Raw genomic sequence first — 24419 nt, 5'->3', positions numbered from 1 at the left:
AAAAAAAAAAAAAGGAAAGCGTGATGTAAAAAAATTACTAGATTGATGATAAAGCTGAAATGTTTGCATCATTACTCCCATTGAAGTAAATGTTTGAACAGATAGTTACATGTGTGCAGACTTTATTCATCCAGCTATTTACAAAGAAAACACGAACGCGCTGTTTTTGTCTACGTCATGCTCACGAGAAGCGAGCCACAGGTTATGTCATCATTAGGCGACAAGTCAGCTGATGGGGTTCCCTAAACGACTGGAGCTAGTCAGCTGTAGTTAGACTTGTATCTATCGCCAAATATGGTATACATATAATGTACAATATATAATTTATACTTATTTTTGAAGGGTACAATATAATTCTAATGTAATGTTACTTTTATTTGGTTGGAGTATACGGTGGTTCGAAAACTGTACATCTCCATCAGCTAACTGCTAACTGCTAACAGCTAACAGTTAGATTCATTGTTGGTAAGCATTCTGATGATCAGACAAATCTAGCAGTATTTTTGGCTCATTCAGTCCATGATGTATCCCTTTGATGTTGATTCATCCACACACAGATTCTCCACGTATAACTCTGAACGCCATGGCGAATTCATTTAAACTGGGTGAAGGATTTCATGAGAAGATAAAAGAGTTGGAGAAACAATGCTGTAATTCACCGGATCTCCTTGAGGAATTAGAAGCACTAAAAAAGCAGACGATCATCTCATTCAAGACTGCCAGGAAACTGCAGAAACTTCTTCAGCAGAATGGTAGAAAAAGCTAGGATCAGTTTGAAACAAGGGTCTACACTATACATATTCAAACTATATACACTAAGACATTTACTACGTTTCTTGTACATCCAAAATAGTGTGATTGAATAATCTATAATTATATATAGTTAACATAGGGAAACTTACACAGATCTTATTTCTCTGCAGGATATCCAGTTTATCTTCATGAGCTGCTTGAAGACAGCATGCTTCATCTTCCGAAGGTGGAGCCACCTCCAAGAGTAAGTGAAACTATAACATGGCTGAATTGTATTACTTTGAACCACTTTCATGCATAGTGTCCACACTTGTGGACAATAAATTTAAGGCTGTATTTAGGAAACTATAAATCACTTCAGCATTACCTTCATTTAGCATCAACCATTATCCTGATTATATTTACTCTCTGGAATACTTCCCTTTCTTTACAAACATTTCACTCAAAATCCTGAATTTTAAAAAATTGTCAGAGAACACCGGTGAACTATTTTATTATTATTTTTTACTTCTGAAATCAGCTGATAATGCAACATGTTCATTTTGTACCACTTTTTTGAAACATCTTTTTTACTCGTAGTATTTCTACACATTGACAGTTCATTTACTTTTTCATACGCATGAGTGATGTTCATACAATGTTTTGCAATTTTAAGTAATAAAAAGGGATACATTTTTTTCTCTAAAGATGTTTTTATATAAATGAAAGGGTTAAACATAAATGAAGTAATTTCCACAACTGTGCACTGTGAGCAGAACCCTCAGTTAGTGGCTCGTCTGGAGAAGATTAAAGCAAAACTGGCAAATGAAGAATATAGGAGAATCACACGGAATGTAAATCCTCAGGTAAGTGCTGATTTTCTGTTTTCACACTTGTGTGTTATCATCAACATAAATTCATTATGAACTTTTGTAAGTTTAAAATGATATCTTTTCGCATTGACAGGAAATTAATAATCATGGAAGCCTAGCAGACTTTGGAAGACAAGGTCAGCAGATTCCTTTTTTGGGGGAGGTAACTGGGGTTTTAAGGGAAGATGTAAGGGACACCATCAGTGACAGGGAGTGCATGTACTGTTAACACCACAATTTTGAGTTGTATGTCTTTACAAGTGTGTCTTTACAAGTGTTATGAGCCTTAGGGTTCTCCTTCTACAGCTTTTATCCTATCTGGTTCAAGTCTGGTTCTGAATTTAGCCATATGCAAGTTTTTGAATGTACTTTTGATATTTAAATGGTAAACGGCGCACTTATATAGCTTTTATCCAGAGCGCCCTACACTGTGTCTCATTCACCCATTCACACTGATACACCAATGGTAGCAGAGCTGCCATGCAAGGCGCTAACTTGCCATCAGGAGCAACTTGGGGTTCAGTGTCTTGCACAAGGACACTTCGCCATGTGGAGTCATGTGGGCCGGGAATCGAACAGCCTACTCTACGATTAGTGGACAACCCGCTCTACCACCTGAGCCACAGCCGCCCCATTTAAAAGTGGCTTTTTAAAGCATGTATCCATAAAACATTAATAAGCACAAAGATACCAACCTGGAAGTGAAGCCATAACTCGTTGTCTATGTAACAAGGAACTGTTATTAGGCACACATTGTTTTTGTGCATCTTTTCACAACAACAAACGTTTAACCTAAATATAAGAGCCAATTCTGTAACTGGTATGAGTTGTTCATTTACAAGATCAAGCTATAATGTTATTTATTTTGTAACTGGTTCAAAAGACTTCCTTCCTTACTTAGTGACTTCTGCCATTTTAAGTGGTGTCATTTATAAAGTGCGTGGCAGGGAAAGGATAAGTTTTCTTACTGTCTCTCCATCTCTCCACTATTTTGACCTTTTATAGGTGATGTAAGGTTAAGAACTGAAACTTTACATATTTGTTTTAAGGAGTAAAGGCTTTTTTTGTTGTTGTAATTTTGTATTCTTTGACTTTCTATGTTGTTTGATAAAGCATTTTTTATGGAACCATCTAGACGTGTAAGAAACATTCACCCACTGTCTGATATTGTCAAGTTAAGGAAATGTTGGACCTTGCCAGTATACTAAACTTAGACTTTTTTCATGGGTTTTTGGCTCTTATAGACTTTGTTTTATCTAAAAAAAAAAAAAAAAGTATTTGTCTGTAGCATTACATCTGTAACTTATAAATGCTTTGACAGATTTTCACAAAACATAACAGGTTCATATGACAGATCATTTTGAGGTTGTCTGAAACACTATGACAAGGTGTGGCACACCAAGAGCCTACAGTTCAAACACTCTTATGTTTCTATCATGATTAATCTCATTATAAATATGGATAAATATATTATTCATTCTTGCTAACAGAAGGTCAATATCATCGGTTCATTTCATACTTCAAGTCACTAAGATATCTTGAAAATACCCTGAAAAATATCTTGGACATCTACTTATTTAAATCTCAAATTCCCCCTGGTTATATATTCTCCTATCTAATATTATTGCAATAATTCCAGGTGTTTCCCTGCATGTCCTTGACCTGTACTGTAAACATATTCTGTATATATAAAAAAATACAGTTCATTCAATTATGACTGAGATACATTTGAAAAGAATGCTTCAAAGTCTGAAACATTCATATTCGTTCTCATAAACTCTCACTGAATCTACATTATTGTTTGCATTTGTGTTTTACAGTGCGATCTGTCAAAGCAGTCGTCGTTACTGTGTTTAATTTCTTGGTAACGGTGCTTGCAGCCTTCGCTTGTGCCTACATGGGTAGTCAGTACATCTTCACAGAAATTACAGCGGTAAGAGACATACTGTTTAAAGAGCAGAGTAACCACAGACTGTTAAGAGCATGTTAATTGAATCTATATTTATATAATTAATTACATTTCTGTGGTTGTCCAACTCGAAGTAGAGAATCGTCTGAACTGATAAAATTCTGTCCCCCCCCCCCCCCCCCCAGAGAATAATATCTGCAGTGATTGCAGCATCTGTAGTTGGTCTAGCAGAGCTCTATGTCCTGGTTCGCACTATGGAGGGTGACCTGGGAGAGCCGTAACATCAGCCAACACTGGAAAAAGCTCATTATTTCCAGTTGTCAAGAACCATATTAGACTGTATTGAATCCTAATTTTCCATCTGGAAAGGAATGCAGATCTTCAAAATAAAGATTTTTCAATATACCCCAGAATGATGGGCGCTCTGTAATAATCATATGAATTCAAGATAGTAAGTGTGCAGCTAGAAACCCTTGTGTTTCAACTCAGAGTATAAACATTAATGTAAGGATGTAATGGATGTATTTGTGTGTGGGAATTTATTTGTATACATTCAGTTCAGTTTGTATCCACTAGATGGCACATAAATCGTACAAAAATTGTAAATGGGCTGGCATGTTATTCTGTGAAGCTGGATAAAGGCTACTTTATTAACGCGTACTCGTATGTTATTTTTGTTTAAGAGAAATAAGAGTTAGGTACATCGTTGATTTGGGTCTGGTTATCCAGATGTACAATAACAAATCAGGATCATCTTTATACAGGTGAAGTTTTGTCCAATAAAAATGGTCGAAAATGCTTGCCTGATCCACTGTGGGTTAATAAGGACTGTTTTCATTTTAAAATAGAAAATTTCTAGATAGAAAAAGGTCTTAAAAGTTGTATGATGTCTGCTTTAACATAAAACTCTCAAAAAGACTTTTTTGTATTTGGAGTGAAATTTCATTTCCTTAAATATTTCAGGGTGACAGACATTCTCATATTTGTGTTGTATGTGTTTATTTCTGTGTCTCCCACATAAAAAAAATCAGTTATTAGCTGTATTTCAGTGTAAGTATCACATAAAAACAAACTCTGATCATTCTTTAATATGAATCAAACTCCACAAAGTCCAACGTGGAGTCGTTTGCACCCTGAAAATGAACGCATATGCAGAAAGTGCTGAAAAGACAAAAAAAAAAAAGTTACACGTACTAACTCATAACCACTACTGTTAATCCAGCTTTATTCTTAACAAAATGTACAGCATGTAAATCTATCAAGTGGCATTTGTTTTGGATGCAAACACAATTGGCTGTTCATGGTGTAAAGACTTTGGCAAAACTTGTGAAGTTTTATAAGTATAATGAACAAACACAAAAACCTATGCTTGTATTGAGACCATGTTTTTATAACAAGATAAATAAACAGCAAATAAAAAAGTGGTCTAAATTCTTAGAATATATTGTATGCTTTTCTGTACACGTCTATGTCTGAGTTTTGAAAAAAGTGTCGTGTTGTTGCAGTCTGGCATCTTTGCAGGTAATGTTCAATTCCTTCAAATTCTTTTTGACTTTTGTAAAAATACATTGACGCATAAAACCTCCAGCTTTCCCTGTACTGAAATATCACTAACAGTTACACAAAAAGGAAATAAATTGGCTGTCTGGGCCTTTCTTGGTAAAGCATAACCACAAAACATGAGGCATATTAAACAAGAGCAAATCACACAGGTGTTCCTCCTTATCTTTCACCTCTCCCTGTCATCATATGGTGTAGTAGAGTCACATCCAGTCCAACAGGGGGCAGTGTAGCACTTTGGGCACTTTCTGAACAGAAAAAGTCTCACACTTAATAAGATGGCTCACTCAAATTTGCGCAGGTGGTTATAGAGAGACTGGACGTAGGTGAAGACACACATGGGGTCAGGTTTTCTGCCCATCACCATCATGTCCTCCACCTCAATGAGTCTGTCACAACCAGCCTTCTTCCTGGAAGAGAAAGTTTCATCAAGGGTGAATGAAGTAAGGAAGGTTTAGATTTGCTATGGAGTTGTTGTTCTTTTGTACATATAGCTTCATTAAGCAAAAGTGGAAAATAATTAAGCCGTAAAAGTTCATTAGTACACTTACACTACAGTATTAGTAGTGTTAATACACTTATGTATACTCCAGTATAATTTCTGTACTTTTGAGTTTGTATGAGTGTGACTGAAAATATATTTGTACTCTTACTCAATTACATTTTTGGCAAAAGTTTCATTTTCACTTATACCTAAAGTACTTCAAGTACTAAAGTATTTCATTTAGACCAATCACATCTTCCAAATCTCAAAGATCGTGATTGCAATGGTCAATAGAGTCGATCAGTAACATCATTCACATTTGAACTTGGACGAGGTGCCAGCCCATCGCAGAGCACAATCCCACACACATTCAAACATCCATTCACACGCTATGGACAAATTGGAAACACCAGTTAGCCTATAACGCATGTTTTTGGACTGGGGGAGGAAACCCCTGAAGCACAGGGAGAACATGTCCTGACTTTAAATTTCAAAGCAAATTCAGTAGTTTATTTTGTAGTGTGGCCACATTCAATTGTTTTTATTTAAGTATAATACTGACAAAAATTCTTATATACTATTTATTATTGTTATGATCTCATTTATTTATTATTATTATTGTTGTTGTTAAGAATAACAATAATAATAACATTTGAAACATATAATTATGTTTCATAACAATGCAGCTCGACAAAAAGTATAATACTAGATTTCCTATATATGATATTATATAATACATACTTGCAATTTGTAATTAAACAAGATTTTAATACAGTACCCATACTGAACTTGAGCAAATTTTTTTCTGTACTTTTTCTACCCCTGTAAATAACTGATATACATGTGTGCACCAATATTGAGGGAGTTATAGGGTTCATTAATGTCTGGCTCCAGTAATGGAAAAATTGAGGCTGTGGGCAAGAAGAGGCCTGGGGTTAGTTGCCTTGGCTTTGCGGTTTAAAGAGTGGGATATGTTACAGACATGCAGTTCTCAGATGCATCGGAAAGTCGGTAACAGTATCTCTATTGCCAAACTGAGGAATGACGTGATGCAGCTCAACTAGAAGATCAGCTCATTTTAAAGCATTCTGCTAAGGTCAACATCCTCATCAGTCAATCTTCACTTCATTTCACTTTTTAACACTATGTAAAGAAGTGTATATTTTGTAACTGATATGTTTTTTTTCCCTGAGAATTACGAATAGGACTGTCCTTGGTCCTGGTTTGCAGAGTTTTATGCTCAGTTTTCATCATATACTTTCTCATTGCTGAATGTGAAGATAGATTAGGTACACTAATGCACTGCAGATGACTGTGGAGATTATGGCACCAGGAAAATATTTTCACATCAAAGCTAAAGAGTGAGGACGTTGCTTAACACTTACTCTGCGGTGCTGAAGGCCAGTTCAAAGTTGTGTTTGCGTTCGGTAGGGGACAGGGCATTGTAGTCGAACTCAATGGGGAAGAATGAGTGGACTAAGGCGCAGAAAGCCATGCCATCACTCCAACTGGATGAAAAGTTCTGGATGTCGATGTTCTATATGAAAATGAAAGAAAGAATTGAGGACATACTATATAACAGTGTTTTCTAATCCTGCACCTGGAGTGTTGGGCACAGAGTTTGGTTTTCTTTTGACAACAAACAGATATCACAAAGTTAAAATGGCTCCATCTTCAACCTGGGCCATATGGAAAGACAAGCTCAGCTGTGAAGGAGAACAGAAAAGGCAGTGTGTAGTTCAACTCACACCTGACATAGAGAAAAATGCTTTTCTTGCCAAGAGTACACATAGTAACACTTTAAAGCAACTCAACCATAAATCTGTTGCAAGCTCTGTGAGGTAAGAGTCATGCTTAAGACTAAAAGGGGTGAAAAAGTGATGATACCCAGCAAAGTCTTCCCATATACATTTACAGTATTTAGCAGACACTTTTATCCAGAGTGACCTACAGAAGTGGTTAACAGTCTCCAGTGTTAAAATGGCTGTTTTAGAGCATTAGAGCATGAAAATAATAGTCAAGGTAATAATTTCACGTGTAAACTGAAGGTCTTGAAATTATGAGCTTACACCAGCTATATATAGCGTGTACCTAATCAGCCAATCATGTGGCAGCAGCACAATGCATTAAATAATGCTGATACAGATCAAGAACTTCAGTTAATGTAAAAAAAAAAGTCGCAGCACCCCCTGGACAGGGTGTCGATCCATTGCAGGGCACAATCACACACACACTCACACACCCATTCATACACTACGGACACTTTGGACACGCCGATCAGCCTACATGTCTTTGGACTGGAGAGGAAACCAGAGTACCCGGCGGAAACCCCTGAAGCACGGGGAGAAAATGCAAACGCCGCACACACAGGGCTACGGTGGGAATCGAAGCCCCAACCCTGGAGGTGCAAGGCAAACATGCTAACCACTAAGCCACCGTGCCTACTTTTTTAAACATTGATTAAAATCTGTCATATAGGACAATATGATTCCATGGTCCGAAACTATATACACTGCAGAACACAAGCAAATGTGTGATTTGAAAACGTTAAAAAAAAATTTTTTTTCCGGTAAATCATGTGTTCAACACCCAACTCAAAAACAGCATTAAAAGCAACTTGACCTCAAGTCTAAAGGAAGGAAAATGATTGTTGTTTTCCCTATATTATATTAGAAATTCTACCAGTCCCTTACATTGACCATCTATTAATTATTTTCTCCTAATGCAACACAATGGGTGTGTGATTGTGTGTGTGATTGTGCCCTGCGATGTGTTAGAACCCCGTTCACCATATCCCCTGGCTTGTGCAGTATGGAAAATAGAAAATGGAATAATAACACACTAGATTAATTAAGTCTTTATCATCTTCATCTGAATGTAAAAATCAAGTTCATACATTGTAATTAAAAATGTTTTAATTCAAAATACAAATTCTAAATTCAAATTAAGTGATGCATTATTTCTGCAGACATTTGTATTTGGCCATTTGGCCTGTAGTATACATGACACAATATGGTGTATGAATAATGTTCATCTGCAGGGTTCTCCCACTGGATAGCTATAATCCGAAGCACGTTTGGAGAACTTCTGAGGTTTAGGCCAAGTGTTTGTCGATGTTATCTGTCAAACATTATTTCTGACTATGATTCTCACAGGATGAAGTCACCAAAAAATGAAAAGCTGGATTTGTAACTTTATGTTAGATTGAATGGTGTAATATTTTACATCTACCCCTCCTGCTTTAAATCTGTCTTTCGAACCCTGCCCTTTAATTCTATGCCCTCAACCCCATTTGGTGAATGCAACCCCATTGATCAATGTAAAAACATACATCATAGTTGTCATCAATCCAGTGTTCTAGTGCTCTGTGTTTTGTATATTGTTCTGTTTTTGTGCTTAATGTGCCTTGACCATGACGGCACCATCTTTAACTAGGGCCATATGGAAAGATGAGCTCAGCTGTGAAGGAGAACAGAAGAGGCAGTGCGTAGTTCAACTCACATACTCCCCATCTGACGTACAGAAAACTCTTTTTTTTTTTTCTTTTTTTGCTCAGTTCACACAGTAATACTTTATAGCAACTGCTCCATAAATCTATGAGGTAAGACTCACTCGCAAGAACAAAGAATTCAGTTTCAGATGACAAAGGAACTGTAGCCAGCAAGTAGTGCTGCATTTACTGTATTTAGCAGATGTTCTTATTCAGAGCAACTTAGTTTCACAGTCTCCATAAAAAATAAAAAAAAATCTTCATGCTAGAAAAAAATAGGTCAGTGTCTGAGAATACTGTTAAGCTAAAGCCCTATTAGTGAGGATTTCGTATACCAAGTTAGTATAAAAATGAAAACAGAGTATACTGTATCTTTCTGGATTTAAGTGCTCAGAGAAGAGGTGGGTCTTCACTCTTAAGTTCTCTAAATCCTTACTTAAGATTTGCCACAAATTGCCATAGAACATTTCTTTGAATGTTGTTTGCATCATTGGTGAAAGGTCTAATTACCATGCTTAATTACTGTATTTTACATTACTTTGTTTACATTGTCTGTAAACTAGACGTATTGGAGAGCTTTTAAGAACAAAATTTTATAGTTAAATTGAAAGAAGTAGCATTATTACAAATGTGTGGTAAAATGTGTCTAACAAAACCCTCAAAATAACAAAATAATTAAAGGTCAGATTTGTTGGGTCAGATTTGACACTAGTTTTATTTTTTAAAGATCACAATGAAAAAAGGATTAAAATGACATTAAAACAAACAAACAAAAAAGGCAGTCACCAAAAGTGATGCAGAGTTAACCTTTTTCTTGCTGATCAGTTAAGATATATTAATTGTTAGCTAGCTACTGAACAATTAATTAATTCATTTGTTTTTTTCATTGAAAGTACTTTAATTTGGTCAAAGCCATGGTGTAGCCAGAACCTATACAGGGAACACTGGACATGGGGTGGGAATATACACCTTGGACTTGAAAACAAGCCATGCACACATATTGACACACTCATACACACCTAGGGGCAATTTAGTGTCACAAATCTGCCTACGAGCATGTTTTTGGCTAGTTATCCTACAGCAGTTAATATTAGCTGGCTAATTTGCCAGCGCTTTATCCATCTGCATAGTGTTTTCCACTCTGTTTACTGCCTTGTTTTTTAGTTGTCTAGCTAATAGATGGTTAGACCTTAAACGTCTGAGATTGGTTGTGTCTTCTATATTTGAGTCAACTGACATATACCCAAAAGTTACATTATGTACTGCTGCTGCTTTAAAGAAGTGTCATACTTGCTCAAGCTTCTTGGCTCTTCTATTAGAAGTAATATGCATCTGAAATGCCTTACCTGATATCCAATAGTTTTGGAGCGACACCACTCTAAAAGAATCTGTTTGATGCTGCTTGCACTGGACACACCAAAGCTCTGAGAGCGCTTCAATTTGGGTTTAGGGTCCACGGGTTTGGGTTGACTGAAACAAATAAGAAGCAAAGACAAAGAATGCAAAAGCTTAGAAGAAAGAAATATGAGCATAAGACAAAGAGATTGTGGAAACAAGGCTAAAAATCCTTCTACCTGTTATTCTCAGAATCCAGTCGCTCAAAAATAGACCTGCGTGCCTGGGCCCCAATGCTGCGGGGGAGAGTTTGTGACCTCACGAGCTCACGTTTGCGCTCCAAGCCCCTGCCAAAGGACAGCTCTCCTGCAATATCTGCATTCCTGATACACACAATATCCCTATTATATGCCTGTGTTATTCAGGGGGTCTTTACAGTATGTCTCTGGAATGGAGCACTAAAGTATTGTGCATGTGTTCTTTTGCCAAAGTGATTATAGCATTCAAGTTTTCTTGAATCCAACCTTTCTGCGTTGTGCTGGTTGAGCGCAGGGTAACCTGAATAAGCCACAGATTTAGAAGGCACAGAAGACGATATTTTCTCTGCAAATTACAGAATATATAAACAGTTAGATTAAGCAGGAAGCCAAGTCTGTATTTTTTCCTTCGTTCCATAGATTTCTATCCTCTATGTATTCTCCGGAACTCAAAACAGTAATACTGTCATATAATGAACCACATCATTTAGTAACTGAATATATCAATGATTTGCTTAAACACACTAATCAGATAAGCAAGTTTGATAAGCAAATTATTGATACCTGAATAGCCCATTGTCCTCACTGGACTCGGAGTCCATGTTTTCACAGAAGACACTAGATGAACAATTCAGACATACAAGAGTTAGATAGAAAAAGAGAAAAGGGACAGAACCTGTCTGGCTGTTATGACTGTTAGCCATGTGTACCTGCATGAACTGGAGATTCAAGTTGTGGCTCGTTGTTATTGGAAGCTGGTTCGCTATCATGCTGTGTGTCTGTTACATTTGGCAGTGTTTGCATTGGGCTGCTTGGCGATTCAGGGCTTTTCAGGCCAGAAGAGTCAGCTATCTTGGTAGTGGCGGTGATTGGCAAGTGTGGCATTGCCATACATACAGTGGAAGAGTTTTGTCGTGACACACCAATAGGTGGAGAATTCTCTCTTGCAGGCACAGTGGAGTTTTCTGACATAAACAGACGCAGCTGAACTATAAACGTGGATAATCAATGGTATGTATTATGTCTGATTGAGAAGCAGTGGACCATTACCTGCTGTGGATGTGTGTCCATTCTCCAATTTAGAGGGGGCTGGAGCTGGATCCACCTCGATTGGCTCTTCTCGCTCAATGCTCTGGAAGATATAAACACACCATTCATTCATGCGTTCATTTTCAGTAGCCACTTTATGCTGGTCAGGAACATGTTGGATCCAGAGCCTATCCTGGGAACACTGGGCTTGCGGTGGGAATACACACTGGATGGGTTGTCAGTACATCTCAGGACATCAATTTAGCATATCAAGCCAGAGAACCTGGAGGAAGCCCACATGCACAAAGGGAAAACTGCACAGAGAGTAACCCGAGCTCAGGATCAAACTAGCGAGCCTGGGAGGGCAATGCTAGCTGCTAAGCCACTGGACCATGAACACATAAGTAAAGTAAACTCCATAATATTTAAACTCCCAGGCTCCAAAGACTAGGAGATGAAATATGCTTGAACAATATATGGTTTATGAACCATTAATAAACCATTGCCCATTTTCCTTGTCACGGTTTTGTTTGTCAGGTTATTTTTGTGCTAGGAAATTTGGATAGGGAAATACTAAGTCCCTTGGGTTATCTTCTGTTGCTCTGCCATTAACAAGCCTAAACAGCTGACCATGTCTGTGACGAGTGCTTGTCTGGCAGCACTGTGTTGAGAATACCAGCCTGCTACTGATACACATTGTTTCTGAAGGAACCCATCAGGTCATGGAGACCAACGCAATATTTGTTTTCATGATGATATGAAAAACAGTACCTGAATAGGTTTTTGTATAATTATAGGCACCCATTATGGTAAATTGTTTTGTGGTAATGTATTATAGATAAAAGACACTCTGTATGTCACTGCTGTATGTAAACCGAGTTTTACTAAGAAGAAAAAGCCAGATTAACATGACATTTGATGCAATTATCCAATAAGGCCTAATCAGAAAGATCAAACAGTCTAACATTCCTCTGAGGCTCCAGATTCTCGCCGAGGACAGGATCTCATCTCCTGGAGCACTCAAATGGATGGCTGAGTGATTTAATCTAATCAGTCTATTTTGACAGCCAGATTTATGCATTTCCTATCAGAACCACTAGTGCAGTCTGTCTGCCACTATCACCTCCAGTCTCTGTTAACCTAAAATACCTGGACTCAAGGACTAAACAGGGTTCTGAACTAATACACACATCATGCAAAACCAATAATCTTGTACTTATTAAAAAGGTCACGTTCCCAGAAATATATGACACAGCCTTTTGCAGACTCTTCTTACTCCATCCAGATGACTCCTTATCTGACAAGGAAATGCACTTTCATTTTTTCTAGAAACTTGTTGCTTCTTCATGTGTGTCCACACAGGCACCAACACGCACAAACCTACACAGGAGTGTAAAAACCCAACATGCAATCATGCACTCAGAATATAAAAATAAAGTTGTACATTCACATATGCACACACTTGGCAGAAAATGAAAAATAAATTCCTAAGAATGATACGCAGAGGGTAATTGAATCTTTGGAGGAGAACAGAAGTGACATAAGCTTAGAGGAATGTTGAAGGGTGAGTTTTTTTGGAGGGTGAGGGGCTTGAACAGCTGTGAGGTAGAGGGGAGATAGAATACACCATAGAACCATGGAAATCATGCAGCTCCAGTTCTCTGGCGGAACACACAGCCAGGTCCACGTCAATGAGCTGTGCTTTATGTGGCATTATCCTCAGAAGGAGTGCTGTTGACAGGTCAGGCTCTCAGGCTAGCAAAGATAGACAGCTTGCAGTAGCAAGCCCACCATGCAGTGCATGCACTTGACCCATAAAAAGTAGAAGATATATTTACGCATCTTAAGCCTTTCTGACGTGTTTACCTTCTGCACTGAACAGGGAGTAACTCAGTTACTCTGACTGAAAAGATAACCTTACAAACACACACATAGGCACGCGCACACACACACGCACACAGCATGACCTACACATTCATGCAAGATCTTTTTCTCTTTTCCCGGTATAATCAATCATTTTATTTCCTAGAATGCATCATAACATCAGTAGGGAGCAATACATGAAGACCTCATTCTAGGCTATTCTAATTTGCCAGAGAGATCAGGAGAAGAGCTAAACTCTTAGGTCTATAGTGAACAACACTATATTTCCTCCTGGAGGTTCTGAGGTTCTCACCTGAGGGCTCCCAGAAGGTGATGATGATGAGGATGACCTTACAGGCACAGCTTCAACTCTAATTTATCAGTTAGAGATTAACACTTGTGCTGCTTCTGACCAGGACAAGCCCTAGTACAATTCTTGCTAGGGCTTTTGTGTAAATTAAGAGGATGATGTCCTATTATCCTACAACATGCTTTTGAAGCAACCAATTTAAAACAGTGAAATCATGACCTTGGTGTTATAAGGTTCTACCTGGGTTAATGGGAGATGAATGAATGGATGATACCTTATAATACTAAGGACATGAACTGACAATTGGAGAAATGTCTGCAATTAGAATGGCTCACAAATGAAGAAGCCTTCACCCTATCATTGGTAGAACGTGAGTTTGAATCCCAACAATGCCACAGCCATTCTTATCTGGGAACCAAGGGACAAAAATTGCCCATGCTCTCTGGATTGGAAGAATGACACATTCTCATATTATCCCTCCCCTGTCAATCACAGCGACACTAACCAGTCATGGGTGTCTGTGAGCTTATGTATGCAGAAGAGGACAGATAGCACTTTCCTCTAAGTGTGTTACACTGAACAGCAGTTCAAAAAGATGGGGTTGGATGGCTTTACATGTCTCAGAGGAAGCAGATGTTAGCCTTCACCATGCCCAAATAGTAGCTGTTGTAGGATAGGTGAGAGCTGGCTAGTGGATGGGAATTGGCAGGTGAACAAATGTGGGAGAAAATGGGGAAAATCCCAACAAAATGAAAGCTTTTGGCCATCAAAGCCAAGGATGAAATTCTTAATTCAGTGGCACAGTCCAAGATACAGTACCGGCATTGTAGAGCAAATCACCATTAGATTCCATTGTTCATCATTGAAATTGTTATATGTCACATCCAATGTAATGTGACATTCATGGCACAAGTGGGAAAACATGCATCTTGGTAAAATATCATGGCTATAAGCTTGAATAATAAAAAGTCCAAATAGGTAAAGGTATGCTGATAATGTTCAGAGTTTTGAATTTGAAAACACTTGAATTTGAATTTGAGTTGTGAGTGTGTGGTGTGAGCGCTGTCTGTTTATTCAAGCAAAGAACCCTCATTACCAACAGAAGGTGGTTCCCTGTTACTCTTTTGTTTTTAATTAAGCATTGTTGTGCAAAATGGTCTATTTTACTCCATGCATGGAAAGAAGAAAGCAGCATTGGTTCTTGTGCACAACCTGGCCAAAAAGTGGAACGAGAGCCAGCAAGTGAGACAATGGAGTCCACTCAGAGAAAGGCTTTCATGTGAGTTTAAATGTCAGACTTGTCCCATGTGAGCATGCTGTACTAAAATGAGAATTCCCCCATGCTGGCTGCCTGCCTAAAAAAATGTTGGGGTGCGAACAGGAGGATTATGTGTGCATGATCACCGGCTCATTCTGGACGTGTTCTCACAGCAGCCCAGCTGGTTAACATAATAAGAACCCCACAAAAACTGGGGAACTTCACACTGCGGCTGAGCAGGCATGTAACTGCCAGAGCTATTGTGCCAATGCTCCACAGCCTACACAAGGAAAGCTGAATGCTTTGGTAAAGAATATGAGGGGACAGTGGGATGTTAGATATATATGAGATGAATATTTTAGCTTTCGACATTTGAGCAGTGTGGGTGAATGGAATGCTGACTACAATGAGGGCATGTTGTGAGAAAACTCTGGAGTCTCAGATGATTCCACATAGTGACACTAACACAGTGACACCCACTAACCCTGCTTTGATGTAGAAATGTCTTCGTGAAAGTACTATTCTTATGTCCCATCATATACAGCTCTGATCGAGAACAAGAATGAAATTGCTTGTAAAATTTGTGGGAAATTTCAGCTTGACAGTAATTTGACTACTCCTCCTTGTTTCTGTGAATGGAAAGTCAGTGAGATGCAAATCTTGTGAAGCAGCACGCAGAAACAAGCAAAGAGAGGACGGTTTTATCATAGGGGCCTACGAGGGTCTTTGCTCTGTAATTTCCACCTGGAACTTGCATCTTTGTAGGAAAAGAGGCTCTAACATCTGTTTTTCAAAGGGCACAAAGCCTGCAATTTCTATTTCCAACGTCGGACGCAACCTGAATAAAGGCATCTACTGTAAGCAGTGAGGGCTTAGAATATGTTGCTTCCCACTGAGATAAACAACAGACACATTATCTATCAGTTCAGTGCTGCATGCAAAAATGTGCAATATAATACACTGTTTACATATAGTGTTTACATATACTGACAAGGAAATTAATATGTGCATTAGCCTTGCAAATAGCCATAGTTAATTATTATTAAAAGTATGGAGGCTGCTCTTTAGATTAGTGTTATGTGACCGGGTAAAGAGGGGTAGTTTGATTTCTAGTGGGCTTGGTGCAGGGTACAGGGACACATACAAGCCCCTTTTGATATGTACTTTTGTAGGAATTCAGTGCTAATTAAATGGGAAAGGATTAAGTGTGCACGGAAGATAGGAGTCCCAGGAAACTTTGATATGGAAATGAAATAGGATAACATATTGTTCAATTTCTGTGAAATTACTGGAAGATATACATGTGGAAAAAAATTAGTACACCCCATGGAAATTTTTGCCTTTTTTGACATATTTGGATAAGCAAACATTTGATCATTTTTGAAACAGTGCCTATTAATAAAGTTTATAAACTTGAACAAAACCACAAGGAAAAATAGTAGAAGTTAGTATTGCCCTCTTTAGCAGAAATAACTTCTTGTAGTCGTTTTGCATAATTGTCCACTGGTCTCTGACATCAGCTTTCTGGAATTTTTGACCACTCTTCCATGCAATATTCTTTCAGCTGCAAGATGTTTGAGGGTTTTCTTGCATGTACTGCATGTAGAGTGCATCACCTTTATTAATAGGCACTGTTTCAAAGGGGATCAAATGTTTGCTTGTCCAAATATTGACACATTTTCAAACATGACTGTATGTGAAATATATTGGGCTTGGTTGAATAATGGGAGGAAAGTCTAGAATCAGCTAAGCAGAGGAATGGGAAATTACAATAATTCAGTAAATAAATAGATGTTGGGCATTTGCACAGATAATAAAATTATGGCAAATTCAGGACAGATGAATGGCACAGTCCAGGATGTGATAATTTATGAGCAAAGTAAGACAAAGCCAAGCCAAGGGTCAGGCACAGCACTCGGACGAGAAATGGAGGGAGGGAGGAAATTTTCAGGCCATCTTTCCATGATGATATAGCAGTTGGCACCCTGGATCTAAGAGCCCTTAGGCTGGTTTAGGGTTTCAGATCACCAGCTACAGAAGATCTCGACCCCTTTGGCAGACTCAACTGAAAACAAGAGACATATTGGGGAAAAAAGACACTGGCTGGAGGAAGAGCTGAACCCAAGTGTCACAGAACGTCTTGTGTTAATAAAAGTAATAAAACCACAGGGCTCTCTGTGAGTACACACACACACACACAAACAAACAAACATGCAAACACAAACACACCTTTATGACAGGAACAATAAGTCTAGAGGCCAGAGAGGTCACCCTATAAACTAGGAATTATTAACTTGTAACCATGGAGATGAGAATACATGGTATTGCCTGGAAATAATCAGGAGAGCCAGGGGGCAGCATGGGAGCGGTTGAATTCTTCAGCCCCCTCACCCACCTCCCACACACACACACACACAGACACACGCGTGCATGCACGCATACACACACACACACACACACACACACACACTGCTCTCCACTTCACTATATTATTAGCTACCCTATAGTTTTTGTTCCATTCCTTATACTCTGGCAGGAACCTGTGCTGAACATAGAGATCCAGGCAGGACAAGAGGAGATTATATACTCCGTTCCATTGTGAGAGTGCTGGCACCTGGCCAGGATCCTCTGTAGCCAGGCTTAAAATGTCATGCATATCACACACACCAAAAGAGAGAGAGAGAGAGAGAGAGAGAGCATCAAGTAGCACATTTCAAATGCCTATAAAAAACATCTATCTATAAAGTCTATCTAACCAGGTGTGTTGTTTAAATATACAGTATGATTTCAAGACACTACATGCATATCAGCTTTTGCTAATACAGGCATGAAGTCAAGCTTGCATCTTTGCCAGAGTGATGTCAAGGCCTGTCTGCCATATGTGGAAATGAAGAAAAATGGAGTAAATTAGGCCATATATAGATCCAAGTGTATGAGGTGAATAGACATTCCTCAGAGCTTAATTTAACTGAAATACCCAGGATTAAGAAAAGCTTTGGACGCATTTAATGGATAGCCATAAAATCAGATCTGCTGGCACACTGAGGTAAATGGGGTAATAATATACACTTTCCTGCCAAACCCCAACACACTCACATGTGCTAACCATGTGAGGCAAAATCTCAGAGCCAAAAGTACTTTGGAACCAGTTAGAAAACATCCATCTTAGACCATACCAAGGTTCATGATGACATAATACATCAGCTTATTTACGGTTCAGTACTGATTGTAGCATGCAGAAGGAAAGGTGATAAGACTGGTCTCATGAACATGGATTGGTCCTGATGAAGGCTAGTGAGCCAGTAATTTGTGGTACAACAGTTCAGCCTGGCTGTTCAGTGTAAGAACTATGTCATCAGTTCTGTCTTGATTAAATCTAACTTGCATCACTGGTTAAGAATTTCAGATGCAGATATGACAGACAAATTTTGGGTCAAATCCCAGTGTGGTATATAAAATGTGTGGGTGTTTTTTAACAGTGTTAAAATATTTTGGTATCAGGTGTGTCTGTGTTCTCTCACCGAGACACACACTGTCCTCTGGTGCAGTTTCCACAGATCATAGCCATGGACAACTTATCTCACTCCACACCTCTTCCACACACTCACATGCACACACACAACACTCTTTCTCAAATAAACTTCCCGTCAGAAGGCACTTTGTGATAAATGTTCAGTGGCAGTGATATGCAGTGGTACTGAGTAATCTCAGATAGCCCACTGAGCCAAGAGCAATTTGTCGACCATTACCAGGAAAAGGCAGTGCTGAGTATTTCAAGGTACAGCACGGTATAATTACTCATCTGAATCCAGAACCATATGTACTCTGATCAATCTATATATTTATATCTCTTTATTTCTTTATTATACAGTATTTTGCACCCCACTGTGTGTTGCACTCAAAAATACTGAAAGCACCTGCGAGCTGGAAACAAATTCCTTGGTCAATAAAGCTGTTTCTTCTTCTTCTATTCTTCTATCTCTGTCCCTTTCTCATTGCATAATGGTACTCATTAAATTTTTCCATTGTATACGAAGGGAATGTTAACAGGTATCATGCTTAAGCACAATTGAAATATTGCTATTGAAATTACGGTGTTGTAATGCTAAGTATAAAAGCTTCCAGCTAGCTAATGCTTTCTTTTAAAATAGAGGTTGACTTACTCAAGTGATGGACCCTATCCAGCACCGGCTTGTGACCATAAATTTGGGTGGCCCAGAATGACATAATAATGATACCTCAAACAAAATGAAGTTGACAGGATATGACACTTGACTTATGCTATAGGCTACAATCTAGTGCATTTTTAGAGTAACTCCTTAATAGGCAGTTGAGAGTCGACAACATACAGTCATCCAGCATACAGTCTAGCGGCTCGTTTTGAGTGGTTTTAGACACACTGTACCTTTATTCAACTGTGTTTGATGCGGCAGCTGTGTTTACCAGGTTTCAAAAACACATACAAAATACCTGAAACTACACCATAGAATGGAAATGGGAGACACATTTTTCTTATGTTTCAGCCTTTGCATGAGAAATAAGGTCACTATGATGCACATACATTTCTGATGTCTAGACATTATCCACTCCATAATCCCCCTTTCCCTCTCCCAAACTTTGCAGTATAACTTATATTGGTTCTGTACATCACAGACACACTAATGTCTGCGCCTGTTTGTAGAAAGGTAATAGATTTAATTCTAATTGTTTGCTATAAAACAAGATCTTGGCAGCCACAAGAATTTTTAAACTAGCCCAATTTGGCAACCCTGTCATTAAGTGTCCTGTCAGTTGCTCGTCTTCAACTGAAAATGTTCACAGAGTGAGCATGGGGCAGCATTATTCCTGCCCTAATTGGCCTCTATTAGCAGTGCAGTAATAACTCTCTGGAGCTAAATGGGGCAGTGAGCATGCTGTCCCACGATTGAACAACTTTTAGAAATGTGAGCAAATCAATGGAACGTTGTGTTATATCTGTGAAATAGCAACATTTTTTAAATTGTTGATCACTCAAAAGAGGGTTAGGGTAGGGTTAGGGTTAACTGAGGAAACGTTTGACCACATGTGCCACAGAATCGGTACAAGGAACCGTTCAAGCCAATTGTTTGGAATTGTCGCCTTACTGTATCAATCCTAGTTTGCACAGAATTGTAAAAACCTCGATTCATATGTTGTTTGTTGCACTGTTGTTTTGTCACTTGTTGCTGTTGCTGAAATTTTGGCTCTTTGAGGAACATGTACATAGAAAATTAAATTTTATTGCTTGGTAGTCTGAACATAAGGTAACTGTCCCTGACCTATGAGGGTGAGTAAAAGGAGAAAAGCCAAGAGGCACAGGGACACCTAGAACTGTACAAAGACCAGTGGAAAAACAGGTGCAGGGAGGGAAGTTCTGTTCTGGATGTTCATCTAATCCTCACTCTCAATGTACTTCAAATGAGGCAGAATGTTGACACAATGGCCCAGTGAAACTGCAGAAATGCAGAAGTAATTGACAACAGCAGCACAGGCAGCACAGAGCAGAAGGGGGGGCAGGGGGGCTTAAAGAAGATATTATTTATGGAACATTGAGGGAATTCCACTTGTATATAGTCTTGCTGGAGCTGGAGCTTGACGTTAAGGGAGGTGAACCCAGTAGACCCCCTCACCAAAGAGACTGGGTTAATGCAACCTGGGCATTAAAGAGGTTACAAAGGCCATGTAGTGACAAAGTAAGTATGTGTGTGGGAGACAATCTAAGCAATGGAGAGAGAAAAATTGGAAGAATACATTGGCTACAGACCAAGTCTAAGCACAGGATAAAAAAAAAAAACAACCATAGAGGGATGGAAGACGGAGATAACCAGGGCTACAGATATGGAGAGAGAAGTGAGTGTGAGAGATCAAGTGTGATATTTGGTAGGTATGATGTCTGCAGATGTTCATAGCAGAGCTGCATATACAACTGCTATGGGACAGGCTAGCACACATCCACACATGGAGTTTGCCTCCGCTCTGTCCTTTTCTCACCCTCTCTCCAATACAGCATAATAGCCTGGAGCAGAGGGAGAGCTCCTCACACCTGCTGAAACACTCTCTGTGCTGTCCAAGGCCAGAATCATATCTCTCTCATTATGGAGCTTGCAGGTGTGTATGTGGCATAAAGAAAAAAAAAACTTGTGCTCACTCTCCCTCATAGCTAAAAGGACAACAGAGAAAAGAAATCTGTTAAAACCAGAAACAGCTTAGCTGTTCGATTAACAGGAAGTTATGTACTGTATTACTTACACAGGGTCACTCCATCTCAAGTGGTCCAATAATTGCAAAATTGGTTGCTTGGAAGTTTTTAATTTGTCTATTTTTTTTGACTGATTACCTCTATGTATTGGCATTGCAAATCCACCATTTTTTTTTTTTTTTAATTATTTATTTTTTAAAATATTTTTTACTTGGTTTAACTACAACAACCTGTTGTGTTATGGCACACAACAAATTTTGGTTATACAGCTGTTTATGGAAACCTCAATATCTTGGCTCAGGATGGTCCGAGCGCTTTGGTCCAAGCACATTACATGAACATATATAAATATTTAGCACATTCTTATTCCTTAGACTTAGAACTTAAGCCAAATGTAATGCTCAAGATTGCTCACAGTTCCACATTTAGGGTCAGTTTATAATGGGAAGGATTCGAGTTTCAGTCTTAATTTTTTTAGGGGGTACCTACAGTAGGTAAATATAGTGTGCATGCAGAACATTTCAGATTTGATGCTTCTCTTTTTTTGTGCCAGGACACAAAGATGGCTGTTGTAGTTAAACCAAGTAAAATAATAATTTTTAAAAATGGTCATTTTGCAATGACGATATATAGAGGTAATCACTCAAAAAAATGTTTAAAGAAAATTAAAAATGGTCATGCAACCTGCATTGGACCACTTGAGATGGAATGACCCCAAAACCAATGATTACTGATTTGCATGCACTATACGTAACAGTTTGTCATATTCTATATGAAGGTGAAGTGAGGCAAATGTGCTGAGCTTGAGAGATAGAAGAGGACTGAAGAAATATATATAGTGAATGTTGCTTTAATTGTGTATGGGTCTGAGTGGTTGAGTCAAGCATCACTTTGAGTTATAGACTGCAGCTGCATGCTGAGCTCAGGAAGGAATGGGGTCACTTAATGGAACAAAAAATGCTCCTGTTAGACTGCAATTGCGAGATTGAGAGTAATTTCATGTGCAGGCAACACGATGACCTCTAAACTATAGCCTTAAGTAATCTTACTGGAGGGGAGTCTACTTGAAGAAACTCAAAGAAAACACCAACATAATTAACCCTTAATCTAATTATGGGAAAATGCCATCAGTTCTGGTTTGAATAAATCCAGCTTACTTTACTTTTTAAATATTTTTCTGGTTTCAGTCAGTGACTGCTAATAGCAGAAGATTAAATTTCAATGAAATAGTGAAAGTTAACAGCTCTTGCCCAAGGCCAGTTTAAAGTAAATCTGTAAGACACACATGGAGACAACTCTAAATAATTCCATGTGTCCAGTGGTCATCTTGTTGTACTTTGATTTTGGGACCCATCTTAGCCCTCATATTCATCTTTTGTAGACTAAACCTTTGAAACCATCTTAGTTGTTGGAAATGTTTTACAAGAGGCATAGTGTAAAATTAAATCTTGTCCAGTCACGCACATACTTTTCAAATGGTTCTTTAGTATCTGCATGTCTAAATATTTCCAAGCTTCACTTATACTCATAAAATCTGACATCATTGCACTTCTTGGCTTAGGAAACTCTTGGCTTCAAGTCTTCTAACCCATAAACCCCACCCTCTTGTAACCAATGTTCTTTTGCTGCTGAGGTGTGTGTACTCACGTTGGTCTTGCTGCTGACAGAGAAGGTAGCTCTGCTGGAAAAGCGCGTGGTAACGGGGCTGGAGGCCGAACCACTGGGGGTTGTCGCACTGCTGGGTGAAAGGGGTGACTGGGTTATTGCTGTGCTACTTTGGGGGCGGGTTGGCATCGATCCTGAACCCAGCAGAGCACTCCTATCGCACACAGTGCCTGTCAGCATCTCCACCTGGCGCGTAAGGGCTTCCAGCTGGCTACGGAGCTGCCGGTTTTCCTGTTGCAATTGAGCCACCGCTTGGCCAAGCGGGCCACTCATGTGCAGCGCTTCTTCCAGGCGACGCTCTACACCCAGCTTGAAAGCACTGACATCCACGTGGATCTCACGCACAGCATCATGCAATGTGGTCTCGTAGCGTGCTAAGGCAGCACATACCGTCTCACCTTCTGGAGGACCCTCGCCTGCTAGTGCCAACGCTGGGCCAGTGTCCATCTTGCCCAGTCCAATGCTCTGCTAATGCTGCTCTCTTCACACACTCTCTCAGAGATCTGGGGTTCTCAATTAACTGCACTTCACTGAGATATTTTTTTACTGTTAGTAGACAACTTAAAAATCCCAGACAGGTCCACAAAGATCCACCAGCAGCTTCCTGTTGAGTCAGCACCAACTTGGATTAATTTCCCATTCAATCACCAGAAACAACTTTCTTGTAAAGCTAGATGAAACTCTACCAACACATAGCATAGTGAGAGCATGTGAGCTGTGGCTAAAACCATTGAAACCATTTTTGGAACATTGTGAATATTGTGTATATGTCTACAGACCTGTGTTGCAGTTGTGTCTTCCTACTGAACCAGTTCTGCTTTCCCAGTTGGGTGAGAGTGAGTGCTCTGCCTGCTGTGCTGTTTTAAAGTACAACTCAAACAGTCAGGTTAATCTCCCCCTACTCAGCCTGGGGGAGGGAACGGAGAGAGAGAGAGAAAGACAGAGAGAGAGAGGGAGGGAAGAAGGGAGGAGAGTTACACTCTATCCTCTCCCTCTGCTAGCAGTTGGAAATAGTCCCCTTTTGTTTTTGTTGTCTGTTCTCTCCTTTCTCTCTCCTGTCCCTCTTCTCCTCTGTCCAGTGTATTTGCCACTCTGGACTTTCACAATGCTTGTTCTCTCTTACTTTCTATCTCTCTATCTGTCTCCCTCCCTCTCCTTCTTTTCTGTCATACATCAGAACAGAACAGACAGGCCTTTTGTTTGTTCCAAATCTCACTTTTACAAACCCAGAACAGTGAAGGGCATAGGGCACTCTTGGGACACTCCACCAGTCCAGTGAGACTTTTTGGTATCATAACATTTTTGTTAAACAGAATTTATGTTTTATATATTGTTCACCAGAATTTCAAAGGAAAACTAGGTTACCTACAGGCCATGGGAAAAACAGAGGACATTTACCCTTTCAGAGATCATGCAGGACTTTTGTCTTTTCAAGATA

General features: G+C 39.1%; 2 protein-coding genes across 3 annotated transcripts; one reads left to right on the top strand and one right to left on the bottom strand.

Annotated features, from left to right (window-relative positions):
- The first annotated feature begins 207 nt into the window (after positions 1 to 207).
- tmem199 (transmembrane protein 199) lies at positions 208 to 4311 on the top strand. 2 transcript variants are annotated; one of them, XM_053647063.1, is made up of 8 exons: positions 230 to 297; positions 388 to 465; positions 558 to 752; positions 924 to 997; positions 1509 to 1598; positions 1699 to 1741; positions 3425 to 3537; positions 3699 to 4311. In XM_053647063.1, exons 3-8 carry the CDS (start codon positions 584 to 586, stop codon positions 3792 to 3794), a joined length of 585 nt encoding a protein of 194 aa, XP_053503038.1. In that variant the 5' UTR covers positions 230 to 297; positions 388 to 465; positions 558 to 583; the 3' UTR covers positions 3795 to 4311. The 2 variants fall into 2 exon arrangements, with proteins under 2 accessions (XP_053503037.1, XP_053503038.1); XM_053647062.1 differs by having other exon boundaries at positions 208 to 465.
- Positions 4312 to 4495: 184 nt separating this feature from the next.
- On the bottom strand, positions 4496 to 24032 carry smtnl (smoothelin, like). Its single transcript, XM_053647061.1, has 10 exons — positions 23761 to 24032; positions 22964 to 23585; positions 11690 to 11771; positions 11350 to 11604; positions 11204 to 11257; positions 10907 to 10985; positions 10622 to 10765; positions 10394 to 10517; positions 6943 to 7094; positions 4496 to 5483 (listed from the first exon to the last, which is right to left on the bottom strand). The coding sequence occupies exons 2-10, from the start codon at positions 23426 to 23428 to the stop codon at positions 5357 to 5359; spliced, it is 1482 nt and encodes a 493-aa protein (XP_053503036.1). The 5' UTR covers positions 23429 to 23585; positions 23761 to 24032; the 3' UTR covers positions 4496 to 5356.
- Between the last annotated feature and the right edge of the window lie 387 nt (positions 24033 to 24419).

Source organism: Ictalurus furcatus, chromosome 17 (assembly GCF_023375685.1).
Source record: "Ictalurus furcatus strain D&B chromosome 17, Billie_1.0, whole genome shotgun sequence".
NCBI lineage: Eukaryota > Metazoa > Chordata > Actinopteri > Siluriformes > Ictaluridae > Ictalurus > Ictalurus furcatus.
This window is presented reverse-complemented; position numbering and strand designations above follow the sequence as displayed.